Source organism: Choloepus didactylus, chromosome 2 (genome assembly GCF_015220235.1).
Source record: "Choloepus didactylus isolate mChoDid1 chromosome 2, mChoDid1.pri, whole genome shotgun sequence".
Taxonomy (NCBI): domain Eukaryota; kingdom Metazoa; phylum Chordata; class Mammalia; order Pilosa; family Megalonychidae; genus Choloepus; species Choloepus didactylus.
Window position 1 is genome coordinate 227,059,231 of NC_051308.1, and position 19,583 is coordinate 227,078,813.

The following is a 19,583-nucleotide window of genomic DNA, read 5'->3' on the forward strand; positions in this document are numbered from 1 at the left end:
AAATACTTTCTATTCTCTGCCCAAATTACTCTGGGTTGTATCAGGGCTTCATGCTAACCTGTACAAAAAACAAGGTCTCACTCTCTAGTCAAGGTTCCATGTAATTGTGGCATTTGAGTAAACTGACCATACAAGTTAAATTATATAGTGTTCTACAGAAAATACAGACTTTGCACCATAAAACCACTCTTTCTTTGGTCCCACACAGAAGCCAAAGTTTTAAAACACAGTTAATATCATCCTCTACCCTTTAGTCTGATCTACCCCACTCTCAACCGAGTCTGTTTCATTCGCATCTCGTCTGATCTCCTTTTCAGCCTCTTCAGCAGTTGATTTGTGGGGCAACACTGGCACTTACCAGCTGCCAAATTCTGGTTCTGAGTCCCACGTGCCACACAGACACCTGAAGCTCCAGGGTCCAACTACGTCACACACAAACAGCTCAGAATCTCAAAAATTAGAAATAACTGTTACATCTCATGAATAAGTGTGATTGCTGTAAGAACTTACACTCTATGAACCTTTACATAAACCTTTCTCTTATAACCCATGCTCCCAGATTCAATTATCAGAATTTACCCATTGTTATAAGTATATAGTATTGAGGCGTTATAATGTTTGTCTTTTCATTTCTGGTTTATTTCATTCAACCTACTGTCCTCATGGTCCATTCACTTTGTTGCATACTTCATAACTTCATTCCTTCTCGCTGCTCCCTCATGCAAAACATTCTTATATTTGTATATTTAATCACACTCTTTGACCACTCATGGTTTCACTAGGTTATACAATCCCAGTCTTTATCTTCTATCTTTCCTTCTGGTGTCATACAGACCTCTAACCTTCCTCTTTCAACCATATTCACAGTCATCTTTTCTCAGTGTACTTAAAATATTGTGCTACCATCACACAGTATTGTGCTATCCATTTCTAGATCTACATAATCAATCCTCTAGAACATTCTGTACTACTTCAACATCAAATGCCTTATCTCTACCCTCTTTGTGTCTCCTATGTCTTCATTTCTACACTCTTCTCCAAACCTCTCTCTCCTGTCTTTTCCTGTAGAGGGGGTCTCTTGTTTACAAACTGTCTCAGTGTCTGTTTATCTGTAAATATTTTAAACTCTCCCTCATTTCTGAAGGATAGTTTTGCCATATATAGGACTCTTGGTTGGCAGTTTTTCTCTTTCATTATCTTGAATATGATATCATACCACTGCCTTCTTGCCTCCATGGTTTGTGCTGAGAGATCTGCATTTAGTCTTACCAAGCTTCCCTTGTATGTGATAGATTGCTTTTCTCTTGCTGCTTTCAGAATTCTCTCTTTGTCTTTGACATTTGAAAATCCGATAAGTGTCTTGGAATAGGTCTATTTGGATCCATTCTGTTTGGGGTATGCTGTGCTTCTTGGATCTGTAATTTTGTCTTTCATAAGAGTTGGGAAATTTTCATTGATTATTTCCTCTGTTTTTCCTTCTGCCACTTTTCCCTTCTCTTCTCCTTCTGGGACACCTATAACACATATATTTGTGTGCTTCATGTTGTCATCCAGTTCCTGAGACCCTGCTCATATTTTTCCATTACTTTCCCTATCTGTTCCTTTGTGTGCAGGATTTCAGATGTCCTGTCTTCCAGTCTGCCTCTCCAAGTCTGTTGTATGTCTCCATTGTGTTTTTTATCTCTTCTGTTTTGCCTTTCATTCCCATAAGTTCTACCATTTGTTTTTTCAGGCTTACAAATTCTTCCTTATGATCACCCATTGTCTTCTTTATATCCTTTATCTCTTTTGTCATATCCTCACCTCACTGATTTGATTTAAAAGATTTCTGTCAACATCTATAATTAGTTGTTTCAACTCCTGAATCTCAGTTGAAATGTTAGTTTTTTCCTTTGACTGGGCCATATTTTTCTGTTTCCTGATGAGGCTTGTGATTTCTGCTGGTGTCTAGACATGGATATTCTTGATTGGTTTTTTCTGAGGGTTGTTTTCTCTTTTTTGCCTAAGGTTTTCTTGTTGGTTGACTTTGATCTCTATCTTTTCTTTGTTTCTCTCCCTGGCCAGTTATCAGATTGGCTCTGACTCCCAGTCTTCCCCCCAAAATCAGGCGCCCACTGTGGCCTGCCACAGGGATGGGAGATAGGCACTGGGCACCCTGGCAGATTCACTGTGTGTGGTAATACAAATCTGCTGGCTTCCAGTGGTGCTCTTTTCCACCGGCTAGCAAGACCTGGGTTTATTTTGGGGCCCTGCTTTAACAGTTGGGTCTTTGCTATTTTCTCAGCCAAAACAGGGATGGGTTTCCATACAGGGTGTGTAGACCAGTTCCTGTGTTCCTAAGAAAGAGTTCTTGCATTTTCCAAAATATCCAGCAGATGGCGCTGTTCAGTAACTGACTCGTCCTCAGAGGCTTCTTTGCTCGGAGCACAGCTGGGCAGAAACTGCGGGACTCCTCTGTGTCCTCACTCTACCAGCCAAAATTGGCTTGATGTGGGGTTCTGCCGTGGCAAAGCACTTCCCCAGTTGATTCAACACTGCAGCTGTCCCCAAAGCAAGGAAAGGGCCACCGGCTGCTGCTTCCCTCTAGGGTTCTTCCCCACCCTAGACTAGTCTGGAAACATATCTCTGTCCACATTTTCTCAGTCTTTTTGCCCCTCACTGATCTGGGCCTTGAAATGTCCTCCCCTGTCCACCAGGTCTTCAAACAGTGAGGGTATTTTTCACTGCTGTGAGATTTTAAAATCTGTGTCCCCTATTTGGAGGGGGCCGTCTGCTGATTCTGTGCCTTTCCCGCACGTAGATTGAGGGGGAGGGGAAATGACCGGCTGGTCTTGGATGGAAAATTCCTGATATTCTTCTCTTTCTTCAATTCAGCACTTGCAGGGTCTTTCTCCAATCTATATCCTCCTCTAGAGTTTCAAATAGTTCAGAATTGTCCTTTTTTTCATTGAATCTCTGGAGAGAAGTTTTCGCCATATTGATGACATCACTCCTCTCATTTCCATTCTTGATAGAGTCTGTTGCATAAATGTAAAATTTTTAATGAAGTTTGATTGATCTATTTTTTCTTTTGTGGCCTTTGCTTTTGGTGTCATATTTAACAAACCATTGCCAAATCCAGGATCATGCAGATTTCCCCTTTGTTTTCTTCCAAGAGTTTTATGGTTTTGGGTCTTTAATCCATTTTGTTAATTATTGTATACAGTGTAAGGTAAGGATACAACTTCTTTTTTTTTTGCATGTAGATATCCAGCTTTCCCAGCACAATTTGTTGAAGAGACTGTTTTCCCTATTGGCACGCTTGTCAAAATGATTCGACCAATCATGTGAGGGTTTACTCCATTGGTCATGTCTATCTGTGGTCCCCCCACCCCCATCCTAGCATAGATCTGATATTATCTTAGCGTACTCTCACATCTTGTCCTGACAGAGCTTAGCTGTTCCAGATGAAACTATATGCAGATCATACCAAAGACAGTAAGTCATTAGAAGGAAGAGATACAGTTTGATTAGAAGTAATAAATAGGCTTTTGGGTTGTTTGCTAATCTAATAGGTTTTTTTAAGGTTTTTCTTTATTATTACTTTTTTAACAATCCTAAACTTAGAACTTGCAGGTACAGAACAAAGATTTTTTTTTTCTTGGACAACTAAAGACTTAGTTGCTGACATGTTCTCATCTCATCACATATGTATTTTCTAAAAGCAAAGACATTCTCCTATATAATCAACTACAACTATCAAAATAAAATTAATATTTATATATTACTATCATCTAATCCTCACACTTTCATCAAGTCTTGAAGGCTCTAGGATGCAGTTATATATTGTAATTATCTGTCTGTTGAATTGTTTCTTTAATCATAATGGAATGATATCATTTGTTAATAATTGTGCTTTTTAAATCTTATTTGTTTCTGCAAATAGCATTGTACACCCACTTTCTCTTATTATCTGCCTGATATCTTTTCCCATTCGTTTACTTTCAATCTTTTTTTATCTTTGTTTTAAAGTATGTGTTTTAAAGAGATTTTAGTTGAATTTTCTTTTTGCTTTTATCCAATATTAGATTTTTTTGTGTTTTAACTGGAAAATTTCATCTGTTTACATTTATTGCGATTACTTATATTTGTGTTAATTTTATCAACTCTCTTATTGTGTGCTTTCTTTCACCCTGCTTTCCTACCCTTTTTACTTCTTTCCTGTCTTACAGATTGAACAAACATTAGTTTTTTTTTTGTTTTGTTTTGTTTTTTAATTCAGTTTTATTGAAATATATTCACAAACCATACAGTCATCCATGGTATACAATCAACTGTTCACAGTATGATCATATAGTTATGCGTTCATCACCACAATCTATTTCTGAACATTTTCCTTACATCAGAAAGAATCAGAATAAGAATAAAAAATAAAAGTGAAAAGAGAATACCCAAACCATCCCCCCATCCCACCCTATTTGTCATTTAGTTTTTACTCCCATTTTTCTACTGATTTTTTTTCAATTTTTTAACTTTGTTTATCAAAAAATTAAAAACAAACAGGCAAACAACAACCAAAAAAACCCCACAACATTTCAAACAAAGCAATGGATTAAGGAAAACAAATAACCTAAAATAACTACTTTGCTTCCAATATGTTCCTACCATACCCCAAGAAAATTAATAAACCATGTCCAAACAGAGGAGTAAGAAAAACAAATAATCTAAAATAACTACATTGCTTCCAACATGTTCCTACCATACCCCAAGAAAATTAACAACCCCTAAGAAAACAAAGGAATAAGAGAAAAAAAAACCCTAAAATAACTCTATTGCTTCCAACATGATCTTACTATATCCAAGAAAGTTTACAAACCATAATCATTCCTGAGCATTCTCATAACATTGAGACTACCCTCCATAGTTTATCTGTTCTTATTAGATTATCATTCCCCCTCCACTAATTGGTATCTCTAGGTCCCCTACATTCTACAGTATAAAACATTGTACATTTTTCACAGAATTCACATTAGTGGTAACATACAATATCTCTCTTTTTGTGCCTGGCTTATTTTGCTCAGCATTATGTCTTTTTTTTTTTTTTTTTTTAATCTTCATTTTATTGAGATATATTCATATACCACGCAGTCATACAAAACAAATCGTACTTTCGATTGTTCACAGTACCATTACATAGTTGTACATTCATCACCTAAATCAATCCCTGACACCTTCATTAGCATACAGACAAGAATAACAAGAATAATAATTAGAGTGAAAAAGAGCAATTGAAGTAAAAAAGAACACTGGGTACCTTTGTCTGTTTGTTTCCTTCCCCTATTTTTCTACTCATCCATCCATAAACTAGACAAAGTGGAGTGTGGTCCTTATGGCTTTCCCAATCCCATTGTCACCCCTCATAAGCTACATTTTTATACAACTGTCTTCGAGATTCATGGGTTCTGGGTTGTAGTTTGATAGTTTCAGGTATCCACCACCAGCTACCCCAATTCTTTAGAACCTAAAAAGGGTTGTCTAAAGTGTGCGTAAGAGTGCCCACCAGAGTGACCTCTCGGCTCCTTTTGGATTCTCTCTGCCACTGAAGCTTATTTAATTTCCTTTCACATCCCCCTTTCGGTCAAGAAGATGTTCTCCGTCCCACGATGCCAGGTCTACATTCCTCCCCGGGAGTCATATTCCACGTTGCCAGGGAGATTCACTCCCCTGGGTGTCTGATCCCACGTAGTGGGGAGGGCAGTGATTTCACCTTTCAAGTTGGCTTAGCTAGAGAGACAGGGCCACATCTGAGCAACAAAGAGGCATTCGGGAGGAGGCTCTTAGGCACAACCATAGGGAGGCCTAGCCTCTCCTTTGCAGCAACCGTCTTCCCAAGAGTAAAACCCGCGGCAGAGGGCACAACCCATCAAACCACCAGTCCCCTACGTCTGTGGTCATGTTAGCAACCATGGAGGTGGGGTAGGCGAATACCCCTGCATTCTCCACAGGCTCCTCAAGGGGGCACTACATCTTTTTTTTCTTGTCTTTCTTTTTTTTTTTTTTAACTTTCCCTTCTTTTTTAAATCAACTGTATGAAAAAAAAGTTAAAAAGAAAACAAACATACAGTAAAAGAACATTTCAAAGAGACCATAACAAGGGAGTAAGAAAAAGACAACTAACCTAAGATAACTGCTTAACTTCCAACATGTTCCTACTTTACCCCAAGAAAGTTACCTAATATAGCAACATTTCTGTGAACTTGCTCCTACTATATCCATCAGAAATTAACAGACCATAGTCATTCCTGGGCATCCCCAGAACGTTAAATAGCTTATCTGTTCTTCTTGGATTATTGTTCCCCCTTCCTTAATTGCTCTCTATTGCTAGTTCCCCTACATTCTACATTATAAGCCATTTGTTTTACATTTTTCAAAGTTCACATTAGTGGTAGCATATAATATTTCTCTTTTTGTGCCTGGCTTATTTCGCTTAGCATTATGTCCTCAAGGTTCATCCATGTTGTCATATGTTTCACGAGATACTTCCTTCTTACTGCCGCGTAGTATTCCATCGTGTGTATATACCACATTTTATTTATCCACTCATCTGTTGAAGGACATTTGGGTTGTTTCCATCTTTTGGCAATTGTGAATAATGCTGCTATGAACATTGGCGTGCAGATATCTGTTCGTGTCACTGCTTTCCGATCTTCCGGGTATATACCGAGAAGTGCGATCGCTGGATCGAATGGTAACTCTATATCTAGTTTTCTAAGGAACTGCCAGACTGACTTCCAGAGTGGCTGAACCATTATACAGTCCCACCAACAATGAATAAGAGTTCCAATTTCTCCACATCCCCTCCAGCATTTGTAGTTTCCTGTTTGTTTAATGGCAGCCATTCTAACCGGTGTTAGATGGTATCCCATTGTGGTCTTAATTTGCATCTCTCTAATAGCTAGTGAAGCTGAACATTTTTTCATGTGTTTCTTGGCCATTTGTATTTCCTCTTCAGAGAACTGTCTTTTCATATCTTTTGCCCATTTTATAATTGGGCTGTCTGTACTATTGTCATTGAGTTGTAGGATTTCTTTATATATGCAAGATATCAGTCTTTTGTCAGATACATGGTTTCCAAAAATTTTTTCCCATTGAGTTGGCTGCCTCTTTACCTTTTTGAGAAATTCCTTTGAGGTGCAGAAACTTCTAAGCTTGAGGAGTTCCCATTTATCTATTTTCTCTTTTGTTGCTTGTGCTTTGGGTGTAAAGTCTAGGAAGTGGCCGCCTAATACAAGGTCTTGAAGATGTTTTCCTACATTATCTTCTAGGAGTTTTATGGTACTTTCTTTTATATTGAGATCTTTGGTCCATTTTAAGTTAATTTTTGTGTAGGGGGTGAGGAAGGGGTCCTCTTTCATTCTTTTGGATATGGATATCCAACTCTCCCAGCCCCATTTGTTGAAAAGACCATTATGACTCAGTTCAGTGACTTTGGGGGCCTTATCAAAGATCAGTCGGCCATAGATCTGAGGGTCTGTCTCCAAATTCTCAATTCGATTCCATTGATCTATGTGTCTATCTTTGTGCCAGTACCATGCTGTTTTGGCAACTGTGGCTTTATAATAAGCTTCAAAGTCAGGGAGTGTAAGTCCTCCCACTTCGTTTTTCTTTTTTAGAGTGTCTTTAGCAATTCGAGGCATCTTCCCTTTCCAAATAAATTTGATAACTAGCTTTTCCAAGTCTGCAAAGTAGGTTGTTGGAATTTTGATTGGGATTGCATTGAATCTGTAGATGAGTTTGGGTAGAATTGACATCTTAATGACATTTAGTCTTCCTATCCATGAACATGGAATATTTTTCCATCTTTTAAGGTCCCCTTCTATTTCTTTTAGTAGAGTCATGTAGTTTTCTTTGTATAGGTCTTTTACATCTTTGGTTAAGTTTATTCCTAGGTACTTGATTTTTTTAGTTGCTATTGAAAATGGTATCTTTTTCTTGAGTGTCTCTTCAGTTTGTTCATTTCTAGCATATAGAAACATTACTGACTTATGTGCATTAATCTTGTATCCCGCTACTTTGCTAAATTTGTTTATTAGCTCTAGTAGCTGTATCGTCGATTTCTCAGGGTTTTCTAGATATAAGATCATATCATCTGCAAACAATGACAGTTTTACTTCTTCTTTTCCAATTTGGATGCCTTTTATTTCTTTGTCTTGCCGGATTGCCCTGGCTAGCACTTCCAGCACAATGTTGAATAACAGTGGTGACAGCGGGCATCCTTGTCTTGTTCCTGATCTTAGAGGGAAGGCTTTCAGTCTCTCACCATTGAGTACTATGCTGGCTGTCGGTTTTTCATATATGCTCTTTATCATGTTGAGGAAGTTTCCTTCAATTCCTACCTTTTGAAGTGTTTTTATCAAAAAGGGATGTTGGATTTTGTCAAATGCTTTTTCAGCATCTATTGAGATGGTCAATTGATTTTTCCCTTTTGACTTGTTAATGTGTTGTAATACATTGATTGATTTTCTTATGTTGAACCATCCTTGCATGCCTGGAATGAACCCCACTTGGTCATGGTGTATGATTTTTTTAATGTGTCTTTGGATTCGATTTGCAAGTATTTTGTTGAGGATTTTTGCATCTATATTCATTAGGGAGATTGGCCGGTAGTTTTCCTTTTTTGTAACATCTTTGCCTGGTTTTGGTATTAGATTGATGTTAGCTTCATAAAATGAGTTAGGTAGTGTTCCATTTTCTTCAATGTTTTGAAAGAGTTTGAATAAGATTGGTGTCAGTTCTTTCTGGAAAGTTTTGTAGAATTCCCCTGTGAAGCCATCTGGCCCTGGGCATTTATTTGTGGGAAGATTTTTGATGACTGATTGGATCTCTTTGCTTGTGATGGGTTGGTTGAGGTCTTCTATTTCTTCTCTGGTCAGTCTAGGTTGTTCATATGTTTCCAGGAAATTGTCCATTTCCTCTACATTATCCAGTTTGTTGCCATACAGTTGTTCATAGTATCCTCTTATAATTTTTTTAATTTCTTCAGGATCTGCAGTTATGTCACCTTTTTCATTCATTATTTTGTTTATATGGGTCTTCTCTCTTTTTGATTTTGTCAGTCTAGCTAGGGGCTTGTCAATCTTGTTGATCTTCTCAAAGAACCAACTTTTGGTGATATTTATCCTCTCTATTGTTTTTTTGTTCTCTATGTCATTTATTTCTGCTTTAATCCTTGTTATTTCTTTTCTTGTACTTGGTTTAGGATTGGTTTGCTGTTCATTTTCTAGCTTCTTCAGTTGATCCATTAGTTCTTTGATTTTGGCTCTTTCTTCCTTTTTAATATATGTGTTTAGTGCTATAAATTTCCCCCTCAGCACTGCTTTTGCTGCATCCCATAGGTTTTGGTATGTTGTGTTCTCATTTTCATTCGTCTCTATATATTTAGCAATTTCTCTTGCTATTTCTTCGTTAACCCACTGATTGTTTAGGAGTGTGTTGTTTAACCTCCAGGTATTTGTGAATTTTCTAAGTCTCTGATGGTTATTGACTTCTAATTGTATTCCATTGTGGTCAGAGAATGTGCTTTGAATAATTTCAATCTTTTTAAATTTATTGAGGCTTGTTTTATGTCCCAGCATATGATCTATTCTGGAGAAAGTTCCGTGAGCACTAGAAAAGTATGTGTATCCTGTTGATTTGGGATGTAATGTCCTGTATATGTCTGTTAAATCTAATTCATTTATCAGATTGTTTAGGTTTTCAATTTCCTTATTGGTCTTCTGTCTGGTTGATCTATCTATAGGAGAGAGTGATGTGTTGAAGTCTCCCACAATTATTGTGGAAACATCAATTGCTTCCTTTAGTTTTGCCAGTGTTTCTCTCATGTATTTTGTGGCACCTTGGTTGGGTGCATAGACATTTACGATTGTTATTTCTTCTTGCTGAATTGCCCCTTTTATTAGTACGTAGTGGCCTTCTTTGTCTCTCAAAACATCCTGCATTTGAAGTCTATTTTATCTGAGATTAATATTGCTACACCTGCTTTCGTTTGGCTGTAGCTTGCATGAAATATTTTTTTCCATCCTTTCACTTTCAGTTTCTTTGTGTCCCTGTGTCTAAGATGAATCTCTTGTATGCAACATATTGATGGTTCACTTTTTTTGATCCATTCTGCGAATCTATATCTTTTAATTGGCGATTTTAATCCATTTACATTCAACGTTATAACCGTGAAGGCATTTCTTGAATCAGCCATCTTATCCTTTGGTTTATGTTTGTCATATTTTTCCCCTCTGTCTATTAATATCCTTTATTGTACCCATACCAAATCTCTTTAGTACTGAACCTTTCTCCAAGTCTCTCTGTCCTTTCTTTGTTCTCTGTCTGTAGGGCTCCTTTGAGTATCTCCAGTAGGGCAGGTCTCTTGTTAGCAAATTCTCTCAGCATTTGTTTGTCTGTGAAAAATTTAAGCTCTCCCTCAAATTTGAAGGAGAGCTTTGCTGGATAAAGTATTTTTGGCTGGAAATTTTTCTCACTCAGAATTTTAAATATATCGTGCCACTGCCTTCTCGCCTCCATGGTGGTTGCTGAGTAGTCACTACTTAGTCTTATGCTGTTTCCTTTGTATGTGGTGAATTGCTTTTCTCTTGCTGCTTTCAGAACTTGTTCCTTCTCTTCTGTGTTTGATAGTGTGATCAGTATATGTCTCGGAGTGGGTTTATTTGGATTTATTCTATTTGGAGTTCGCTGAGCATTTATGATTTGTGTATTTATGTTGTTTAGAAGATTTGGGAAGTTTTCCCCAACAATTTCTTTGAATACTCTTCCTAGACCTTTACCCTTTTCTTCCCCTTCTGGGACACCAATGAGTCTTATATTTGGACGTTTCATATTATCTATCATATCCCTGAGGTCCATTTCGATTTTTTCAATTTTTTTCCCCATTCTTTCTTTTATGCTTTCATTTTCCATTCTGTCATCTTCGAGGTCACTGATTCGTTGTTCAACTTCCTCTAGTCTTGTACTATGAGTGTCCAGAATCTTTTTAATTTGGTCAACAGTTTCTTTAATTCCCATAAGATCATCCATTTTTTTATTTAGTCTTGCAATGTCTTCTTTATGCTCTTCTAGGGTCTTCTTGATTTCCTTTATCTCCCATACTATGGTCTCATTGTTCATCTTTAGTTCTTTGAGTAGCTGCTCTAGGTGCTGTGTCTCTTCTGGTCTTTTGATTTGGGTGCTTGGGCTTGGGTTATCCATATCGTCTGGTTTTTTCATATGCTTTATAATTTTCTGTTGTTTTTGGCCTCGTGGCATTTGCTGAACTTGATAGGGTTCTTTTAGGATTTGTAGACCAATTGAAGTCCTTATCTCTAATTTATCAGATCTACATCTTCGTGGAGTACACTTTCTCTAACTAACCAGCAGGTGGCGTCCATGAGCCACCTGTTCTCCACAAGCCAGTTCTCCCCTGCTTAGCCTTTTTGGTGAGTGGGTGAGTGAGTCTTGTGGGGTCCAATTGGTGTACCAAGCTTGCGTGTGTAGTTGGTGTTGCCTGCCCTGTATATGGGGCGTGTTTCTGGGCAGTCAGGGAGGGGGGGGTGGCTCTAACAATCAAATATCCCTGGTGATCCTAGAGTTTTAAAGCTGTTGCAATAGTCTAATCCTTCAGTTCAGTCCTGCCACAGTTTGTCTCTGCCACTGACCCACAAGTCTTTGGTATTGGCGTATGGCTCCTGAGACTTGCAAGTGGGCCCCTCTTCCAGGCCGTGCACCCCCTGGTCCTCTGTTGAGGGATGACTGTGCTATGTCACAGGTGAGTGCCGTCCCCCCAGGGCAGTTCTGGGCTGCTGGGCTGTGTAGGGAGGCTCCCAGTCTGCTGAAATGATGGCTGAATGGTGCTTTGTTAATTCACACTGCTCTACCTTCCCAACTCTGGGACAATCAGCTGAGGTTGCCAGGAAGGCTAATGTCCACGCCCAGTTTTGTGGTGTGTGCCTGTTATTTGAAGCACTTCCGTCACACTGGGTTGTCTGGGGCAGTTCTGGGCTATGGGGCTGGCGATGGGCAGGAGTGTTTCCTGTCCACCAGGATGATGGCTGTGAGCGGACACCCCCCTTTTCTTGGGAAGTTGTGGTGTTTAGTGAATTTTCTCAGCCACTGGATTATTGCGTTTGGTCTCAGAGCTCTCCTAGTTCTGCTCTTGACTTGACCTGCCCAAATAGCAAGTCTTTGAAGCTTTCTGTATTGGGCTTCTTAGAGTAATTGTTTTAGAAAAAGAAAAAAGGATTAAAAAAAACAAACAAACAAAAAAAAAACGGGCCCTCCTCAGAGATCTAATGGGTTATTGAAATGCTAAGAGACAAAGCAACCAGGGCCATTAAGGAAAGGTCCACAGGGCAGAGAGATCAACTTTTCTTCAGGATTTGCATATGCGCCTCAGGGCCCTTCCCCTTTCTATGTTCACCAGAACTCCAAAAATCCTCCGCTTTTATTTTGGAGTTTTTCGTGTTGTTTTTTTTCTATGCCTGTCTCCTCTCTGCTGGGCTGGCTGCTCTCAGATTCTCTGGTGTCTGGTCTCAGTCTATCTATGGTTGGAGTTTGAATCAGTAGAATGAGTTTCCAATAAGGGCTGCCACTGCAGTGCTGCCTTCTCCTTCCCGGAGCTGACAGCCCCTCCTCCCCCGGGACTGAGCCTGGCAGGGAGGGGCGCGGGTCCCCTGGCCGCAAAAACTTACAGATTTCGCTGATCTCAGCAGTTCCACGTTTTCATGAGTGTTGTATGAAGTATGCCCAAAGTCAGATTGCTCTGTGGTGTCCAGTCCACGCAGTTCTTGGCTTTCTACCTACTTTCCTGGAGGAGTAACTAAAACATACAGCTCACCAGTCTGCCATCTTGCCCCGCCTCCAAACATTAGTTTTTTTCCTTTCCTCTCTATTGGCTTAAAAGCTGTATTCCTTTTTATTCATTTAATGACTGTCCTTAAATGTTTAATATGCATCTTAAAGTCTAAAGTTAATTATATTTCTGTTCTCTTCCCAAACAATACAAGATCTTTAGAACACTTAATTCTGATCTCTCTCTTTGACTTACGTTATTGTTGTCTAGTATTTTAATTACACTTTTGTTTTAACTCCCCTCCCCCCACCCCCCAGTTAAATTTTGTTACTGCTTAAACTGAGTCAGTGTTTATTTGGGTCTATTTCTTTGCTTACTGTTCTTATTTTTTGTATTTCACACCTTTTTTATGGTATCAATTTCTGCCTTCTGGAGTACATCTTCAGTAGTTTTTTCATTGAAGGTCTGTTAGTAACAAATACTCACGTTTTTATTTTCATTTGATTGTTCTGAAAGTCTGATTAATTCTACCTTCTTTTATAATTTACCTGGGTATATATTTGTAGGTTTACAGTTACTTTCTTTTAGAACCTTAAAGATTTTTCCACGTCTTTTAAACTAAAGGACAACTAAAGTTGCCAGTGAGAAGCTAGTTCAACTGTTCCTTCCTCATAGAATATTTGTCCTTTTTTCTTTTATAAGATCTTCTCTTTGTTGTATTCTGCTTTATCTCCTTATGCTGTCTCTAGGTGCATATTTCGTTTTTATCCTGCTTAGGACTTTGCTTCCTGAATATGAAGTCCATGTCTTTCATCAACTCTAGAAAATCCATAGCCAGTATCTCTTCAAATATTGCTTCTTCTCCATTTTCTCAGTTCCTTCCTTTTGGACTGCCTCATTTGGATTTCCTCATTTTGTGCCTCTTTATTTCCTTTATTAATCACTCTTTCATTTTCCCCCCATCTTTTAAACTATGTTCAGCCTTTTGTCATTTACTTATACCTCTTCTTGACCATTATTCTCTCTTCATTTATGTCTAATTTTCTTATTTCTAGCTGCTCTTTTTAATTTTCAGATCTTCTGATCTTTGTTGTTAACATCTTGTTCCTTTCTCCTGCTTTTTATTCCTTCTTTTATGTCTTTAAACATTGCAATGTATTTAATTTTATGGTCCCCAGTCGATAATCTTACTCAGTTTGGTTCTTGTTGGTATAATCCTGCTTTACTTATTCATAGTAAAAGATTGAGCCTCATGTGTTTTGTAATTTGGAATTATAATGTCGGGTTCAGCAAGACTTTTTCCATGGATCCAGTGTGACCCTGGTAAGGGACTTTGTCCCTCCAGAGTACTTTTGTTTACCTCTGCCAGGTTTCCCAGTGATAGTACTAGACTGAGACCATTTTATGTTAGTTTCTCAGTGAGGGCAGAATGGTCTTGGACCACTAAGGTATGTATAAATTTGAACTCTAAACTCAAGTGAGGGCAGGCCCAAGGTTACAAATTCTCAAGGGATATTCCTCCCTTTTCCTCCCTAACACAGCCCAGGACCTGTGATCTCTTCCTCTGTCAGTGGGGTGATTCCCCACCCCCACTGGTCTACTCCTTTTCTGAAACTGTAGCTTCCGAGTGGTCCTAGCTTTAGACAGGCAGGAGTGGGGTCTACTTTCCAAGTCTCCACTTTATTGGGCTTAAAGCCTTGTCTCTTTTACCTGCATGACTGTTAATACCCAAGCTCCTTGACTCTGAAGACCTATAAAACCCCATTAGGACAGCCTAAATAGTTTAAACTTCTCTGTTTTTTCCTTTGATCTTCCTTTTGTCTTTGATTTTACTTGGGATGTCCGTTACTGTGAGATCAACCATATATTTGATTGTTGTTATATTTTATTCAGCATTTTAAGGAATTTACAGTAAGAGGTTTTCCAGGTTATCTGGTTTGTCCAGGTTATCTGGTGGAAATGGGAGTCTATTGTCTACTTTTTAATTCTGAAGAACTTACTGTTCATAAAAGGTGTTCTTTCCCTTTTGTTAAAGTATTTAAAAATACATATATGAATCCATTCTCATATTTTAAAAAATGAGGAAGTTGAATACGACATTAAAGTTCACTTTGACTTTGCCCTTTCTCCCTTTCCTCAGAGCAACATACTATGTTTGGTGTATATCCCTAATGAAATGGCTTTCAAAAAACAAACCATTCCTTTTGTTTTAATTATATAGCATTCTTACGGAGATGGAAAAATTGACTAAATGTCTGGGGCATTTCTGTTAAAATGCCAGAAGGTAAAATTTATAGAAAAAAGCTGCCTGTTGGCTGGTAAGGGCATCTAAGTCATACCCAGGTTTCTCTTAAAGATATCCCCACCACTTTTGGGAAAGATAGTGTTATGAAAAAAGATGGGGGAACATTTGTTTACTACATTGTGAAGCTATGGATTAATTTTTATCACTTTTAGTCACAGTAGCTCTTAAGAGATAACTTTTTCCTTATAATAATCTTAGGACTGTTTAGTGCTTTGTCATTTACCAAGAGCATTCTCCATGCATTGTCTCAGAACAGCAATAGCTAGAGATAGGGCAGACATCATTATCCCCATTTTACAACTAAGTAAAGCTGAAGCTCAGTTTACTTAATGACTTGTGGAAAGGTTAATGACTCTTCTCAGGTTTGCAGGTAGCAGATGGCAAAGATTTCTTATATCCTGCCATGAGAAATGAGGCATTCTACCTCAAGGGTCTCTTTGCTATGCTGTCACTAGCGGCATTCTTCATTAGGGTTACACTAGGTATAGGCTCAGTACCGGCCAGAAAGAACCAGTGTTTTCGTGGAAGTTTATTCAAGTTCATTCAAAAAATTTGAGCACCTGTGATGTTCTAGGCACAAGAATTACAAATGGGAACTGACGTACAGGTTTTAGATTTGCTGATTGGTGTGCTTTCTGCTTTCCTTCTGTAGACTGATAATGGTCTTCAGCTGCCAAAAAAGGTTGTGGATGCCAAGGAAAAGGTAACCATTTCCCATCTCCTCGAGTGGAATTGGATGCCTCTAGGAGCTCATATTGGCTAGCAGTAGTCATGGCCGAATTTACAAACTACAAGGATACTGCCTCCAGTCGCCACCTGCGGTTTAAGTTACAGAGTCTAAGCCGCCGCCTTGATGAGTTGGAGGAGGCTACAAAAAACCTACAGAAAGCAGAAGATGAGCTCTTGGATCTCCAGGACAAAGTGATTCAGGCAGAAGGCAGCAACTCTAGCATGCTGGCTGAGATTGAAGTGCTGCGCCAGAGGGTGCTGAGAATTGAGGGCAAAGATGAAGAAATTAAGAAAGCAGAGGATCTGTGTCAGCTGATGAAGGAGAAACTTGAAGAAGAGGAAAACCTCACCAGAGAACTGAAATCTGAGATTGAGCGGCTTCAGAAACGAATGGCAGAACTGGAAAAGTTAGAGGAGGCTTTTAGCAGGAGTAAGAATGACTGTACTCAGCTTTGTTTGAGCCTGAATGAGGAGAGAAACCTGACCAAGAAAATCTCCTCTGAGCTGGAAATGCTCAGGATCAAAGTGAAAGAACTGGAATCTTCCGAGGACCGCCTGGATAAAACTGAGCAGAGTTTAGTGTCAGAGTTAGAAAAGCTGAAGTCATTAACTCTGAGCTTTGTTAGTGAGAGAAAATATTTGAATGAAAAGGAGAAAGAAAATGAGAAATTGATAAAGGAGCTCACTCAAAAACTGGAGCAGAACAAAAAAATGAACCGAGATTATACAAGAAATGCTTCCAATCTTCTAGAAAGGAATGACCTACGGATTGAGGATGGTATCTCTTCCACACTGCCGTCCAAAGAATCAAGAAGGAAGGGCACTCTGGATTATCTGAAACAGGTAGAGAATGAAACAAGAAACAAATCAGAAAACGAGAAGAACAGAAATCAGGAAGACAACAAAGTAAAAGACCTTACCCAAGAGATTGAGAAACTTAAGACACAGATCAGACATTTTGAATCTTTGGAAGAAGAGCTTAAGAAAATGAGGGCCAAAAATAATGACCTTCAGGATAATTACCTGAGTGAACAAAATAAAAACAAACTCTTAGCCAACCAGCTGGAGGAGATAAAGCTACAAATCAAGAAGCAGAAAGAGTTAGAAAATGGGGAGGTAGAAGGGGAAGACACTTTCTTGTCCAGCAAAGGCAGGCATGAGAGGACTAAGCTCAGAGGCCACGGGAGTGAGGCCTTCGTGACCAAGCACACATCCCGGGAACCGTCCCCTCAGCATAAGCGGGAAAGACACCGAAACAGGGAGACTGCTCTCAATAATGAAAACTATTCTCTTGGCAACCGGCAGGTTTCCTCTCCCAGTTTCACCAACAGGAGGGCAGCCAAAGCTTCCAACATGGGGATAGGGACAGGTACAGACAGTGGGACTCAGGAGACAAAGAGAACTGAAGACCGATTTGCATCTGGCTCCGCTCAGAGTGAAGGGAAGAAATCTAGGGAGCAGCCATCAGTGCTCAGCCGTTACCCGCCAGCGGCCCAAGAGCACAATAAAGTTTGGAAGGGAACTCCCAAGCCAGGCACTGAGAGTGGGTTGAGAGGAAAAGTAGAGAAGACAACACGGACATTCAGTGACACCACCCATGGATCTATTCCCAATGACACTTTGGGTAGAGCTGACAAGACTTCTGATACCTCCTCTGAGGCCCTCTTTGGCAAGAGGGGACAGGTGCCAAGCAGTGGAAGTCAAATATCTCAGGCTACAGACTCTGGTAGTTCTAAGACTGTTGGAGTTTTGGTCTCATCTCGAAGATCCTCCTCAGAAAGTCTCTCAAAGGGCAAAAAGTCTGCCACTGGCCAGGAGGCTGATAGCAGTTTCCCAAATTCCAAGGCTCCTGTTTTATCAAAGTATCCTTTTAGCTCCAGAAGCCAAGAGAACATCCTTCAGGGCTTTTCAACTCCAAATAAAGATGGAGTTGATCAACCTGTAGCAGTTGTGATGGAAGACAGCAGTCAACATGAAGCCCTGAAGTGTCATGTTATCAAATGTAGTGGCAGAGAGAAACCAGACTCAGATGATGATTTGGATATAGGATCCCTTGTTACTGCCAAGTTGGTAAACACAACTCTCACTCCAGAGCCAGAGCCCAAACAGCTGCTTAACTCTAGAGAAAAAGCCAAATCTCGAGGGGGCCTTAGAACATCCCTGTTTGAGAATGATAAAGATGCTGGAACAGAAGGTGAATCTGTGAAACCTGTCAGGGCCTCTACTAATGCTGTGGAGTTCCCAGAGGCCAATGGTGCTGGGGCAAAAAGCCAAAGACCCTTCAGTCCCAGGGAGGCCTTACGGTCCAGAGCTATCATCAAACCTGTTATCATTGATAAGGATGTGAAAAAAATCATGGGAGGATCTAGAACCGAGGCTGCAATGGAGAAACAGAAATCCACTTCCAAACTGGGGCTAAACAAAGTGACAAGTAGCATTACTATCTATCCCTCAGACAGCAGCAGCCCTAGAGCCACCCCAAGTGAAGCCTTGAAGGAGAGGCACATGTCCACCAGCAACATCCAGGTTGGGCCACAGGAGCTCACATCAGTTAGCAACCATGTTAGCACCCCTTTTGAGCTCTCCATTCACAAACATGACATCACCCTGCAGCTCACAGAACCTGAAAGAATGGCAGATGGGCCCCAGAAGAGCAGGCCAGAAATGGTGGTCTCTCGGAGCAGCATTATAATCAAGCCATCAGACCCTGTCGAGAGAAATAGCCATGCATCCCCAGCGGAGACAATCAGGTGGAAAAGCCATGGTGCCCCTTCAGAAGTGGGTTCTACAGATGCCCGGCATGTTACTGTGCGAAATGCCTGGAAGAGTAGGCGAGACTTGAACTCTGTAGAAGATTCCCTAACCCAAATAGGTAAAAATGTGGATTATACTAATGCGTATACTCAGAGATCTTCCACAGACTTCTCAGAACTTGAACAGCCCAGGTCCTATCTTTCTGAGCAGAGCACTCAAAGGGTAGGAAATTCAGGGGATGCACCTGAGCTCTCCCCCAGAAGGACCCAAAGTAGCCTCACTGTGTCAGAGGTTCTCACCCGCCGGAATCGGGCAGGAGACGCTGTCACTGCTGCAGCCTGGATCCATTCAGCAGGCCTGGTAAGTCCCATTTCTTTTCCTCTCTTCCTTCCCCTCTCCTTCCATTTTCCCTTTTCCTCCCTATCTCCTTTGCTCCCCTCTGCTCTCACCTTGTGACCCAGGACTGAGGAAACTACGGGGCTGAGAAACACTGAGTAGAACTGTTGAAAATCAGGAGGATTTGGCCTGAGTTGAAGAAGGTATTTGGCAGAAAGCAGCGTAAACTTGCAAAACCCGTTTTCTAATTTGTCTCCCCTGTTTTGCCCCCACATATGAAGGCCACACAAAAAGGAGATGGCCACTGTTCTCTTGATTTGCCAGAGTAGCCAAAGGAGCTCTTTATGGCCTCACAGAGGAGACCCTGGAGGCACAAGAACTTCCTGCAGCTGATGGGAAGTCCTGAGAGAAAGGCCTGGTGCACTTCCCATAATGTACAGAGAGGGGAGCCAGGTAAACAAGTTCTTGGCTGCCTTGTTTTAGACAGCAGATCTTTGTAGGCTGCTGGCATAAGGAACAAAGACAGGTAGTGTTGACACTGGGCCTACTTTACAAGCTTTATGCCCGAGGGTCTTTCTTTTGCCCACTATATCATCACTCTGAGGAGGCTGGTTTGGTATTTATCTACAGGACAGATAAATTCAG

At 40.1% G+C, this 19,583-nt stretch overlaps 1 protein-coding gene across 2 annotated transcripts in view; it reads left to right on the forward strand.

The window, feature by feature from the left end:
* The window catches only part of LUZP1 (leucine zipper protein 1), a 158,386-nt gene that overhangs the window by 133,987 nt on the left and 4,816 nt on the right, over nt 1–19,583 (forward strand). For both annotated transcript variants that reach the window (XM_037828231.1, XM_037828232.1), the window contains one exon: nt 15,772–18,962. In XM_037828231.1, coding sequence (XP_037684159.1) covers nt 15,891–18,962 — 3,072 coding nt within the window. In that variant the 5' untranslated portion in view covers nt 15,772–15,890. The remainder of the gene's footprint in view (nt 1–15,771; nt 18,963–19,583) is intronic.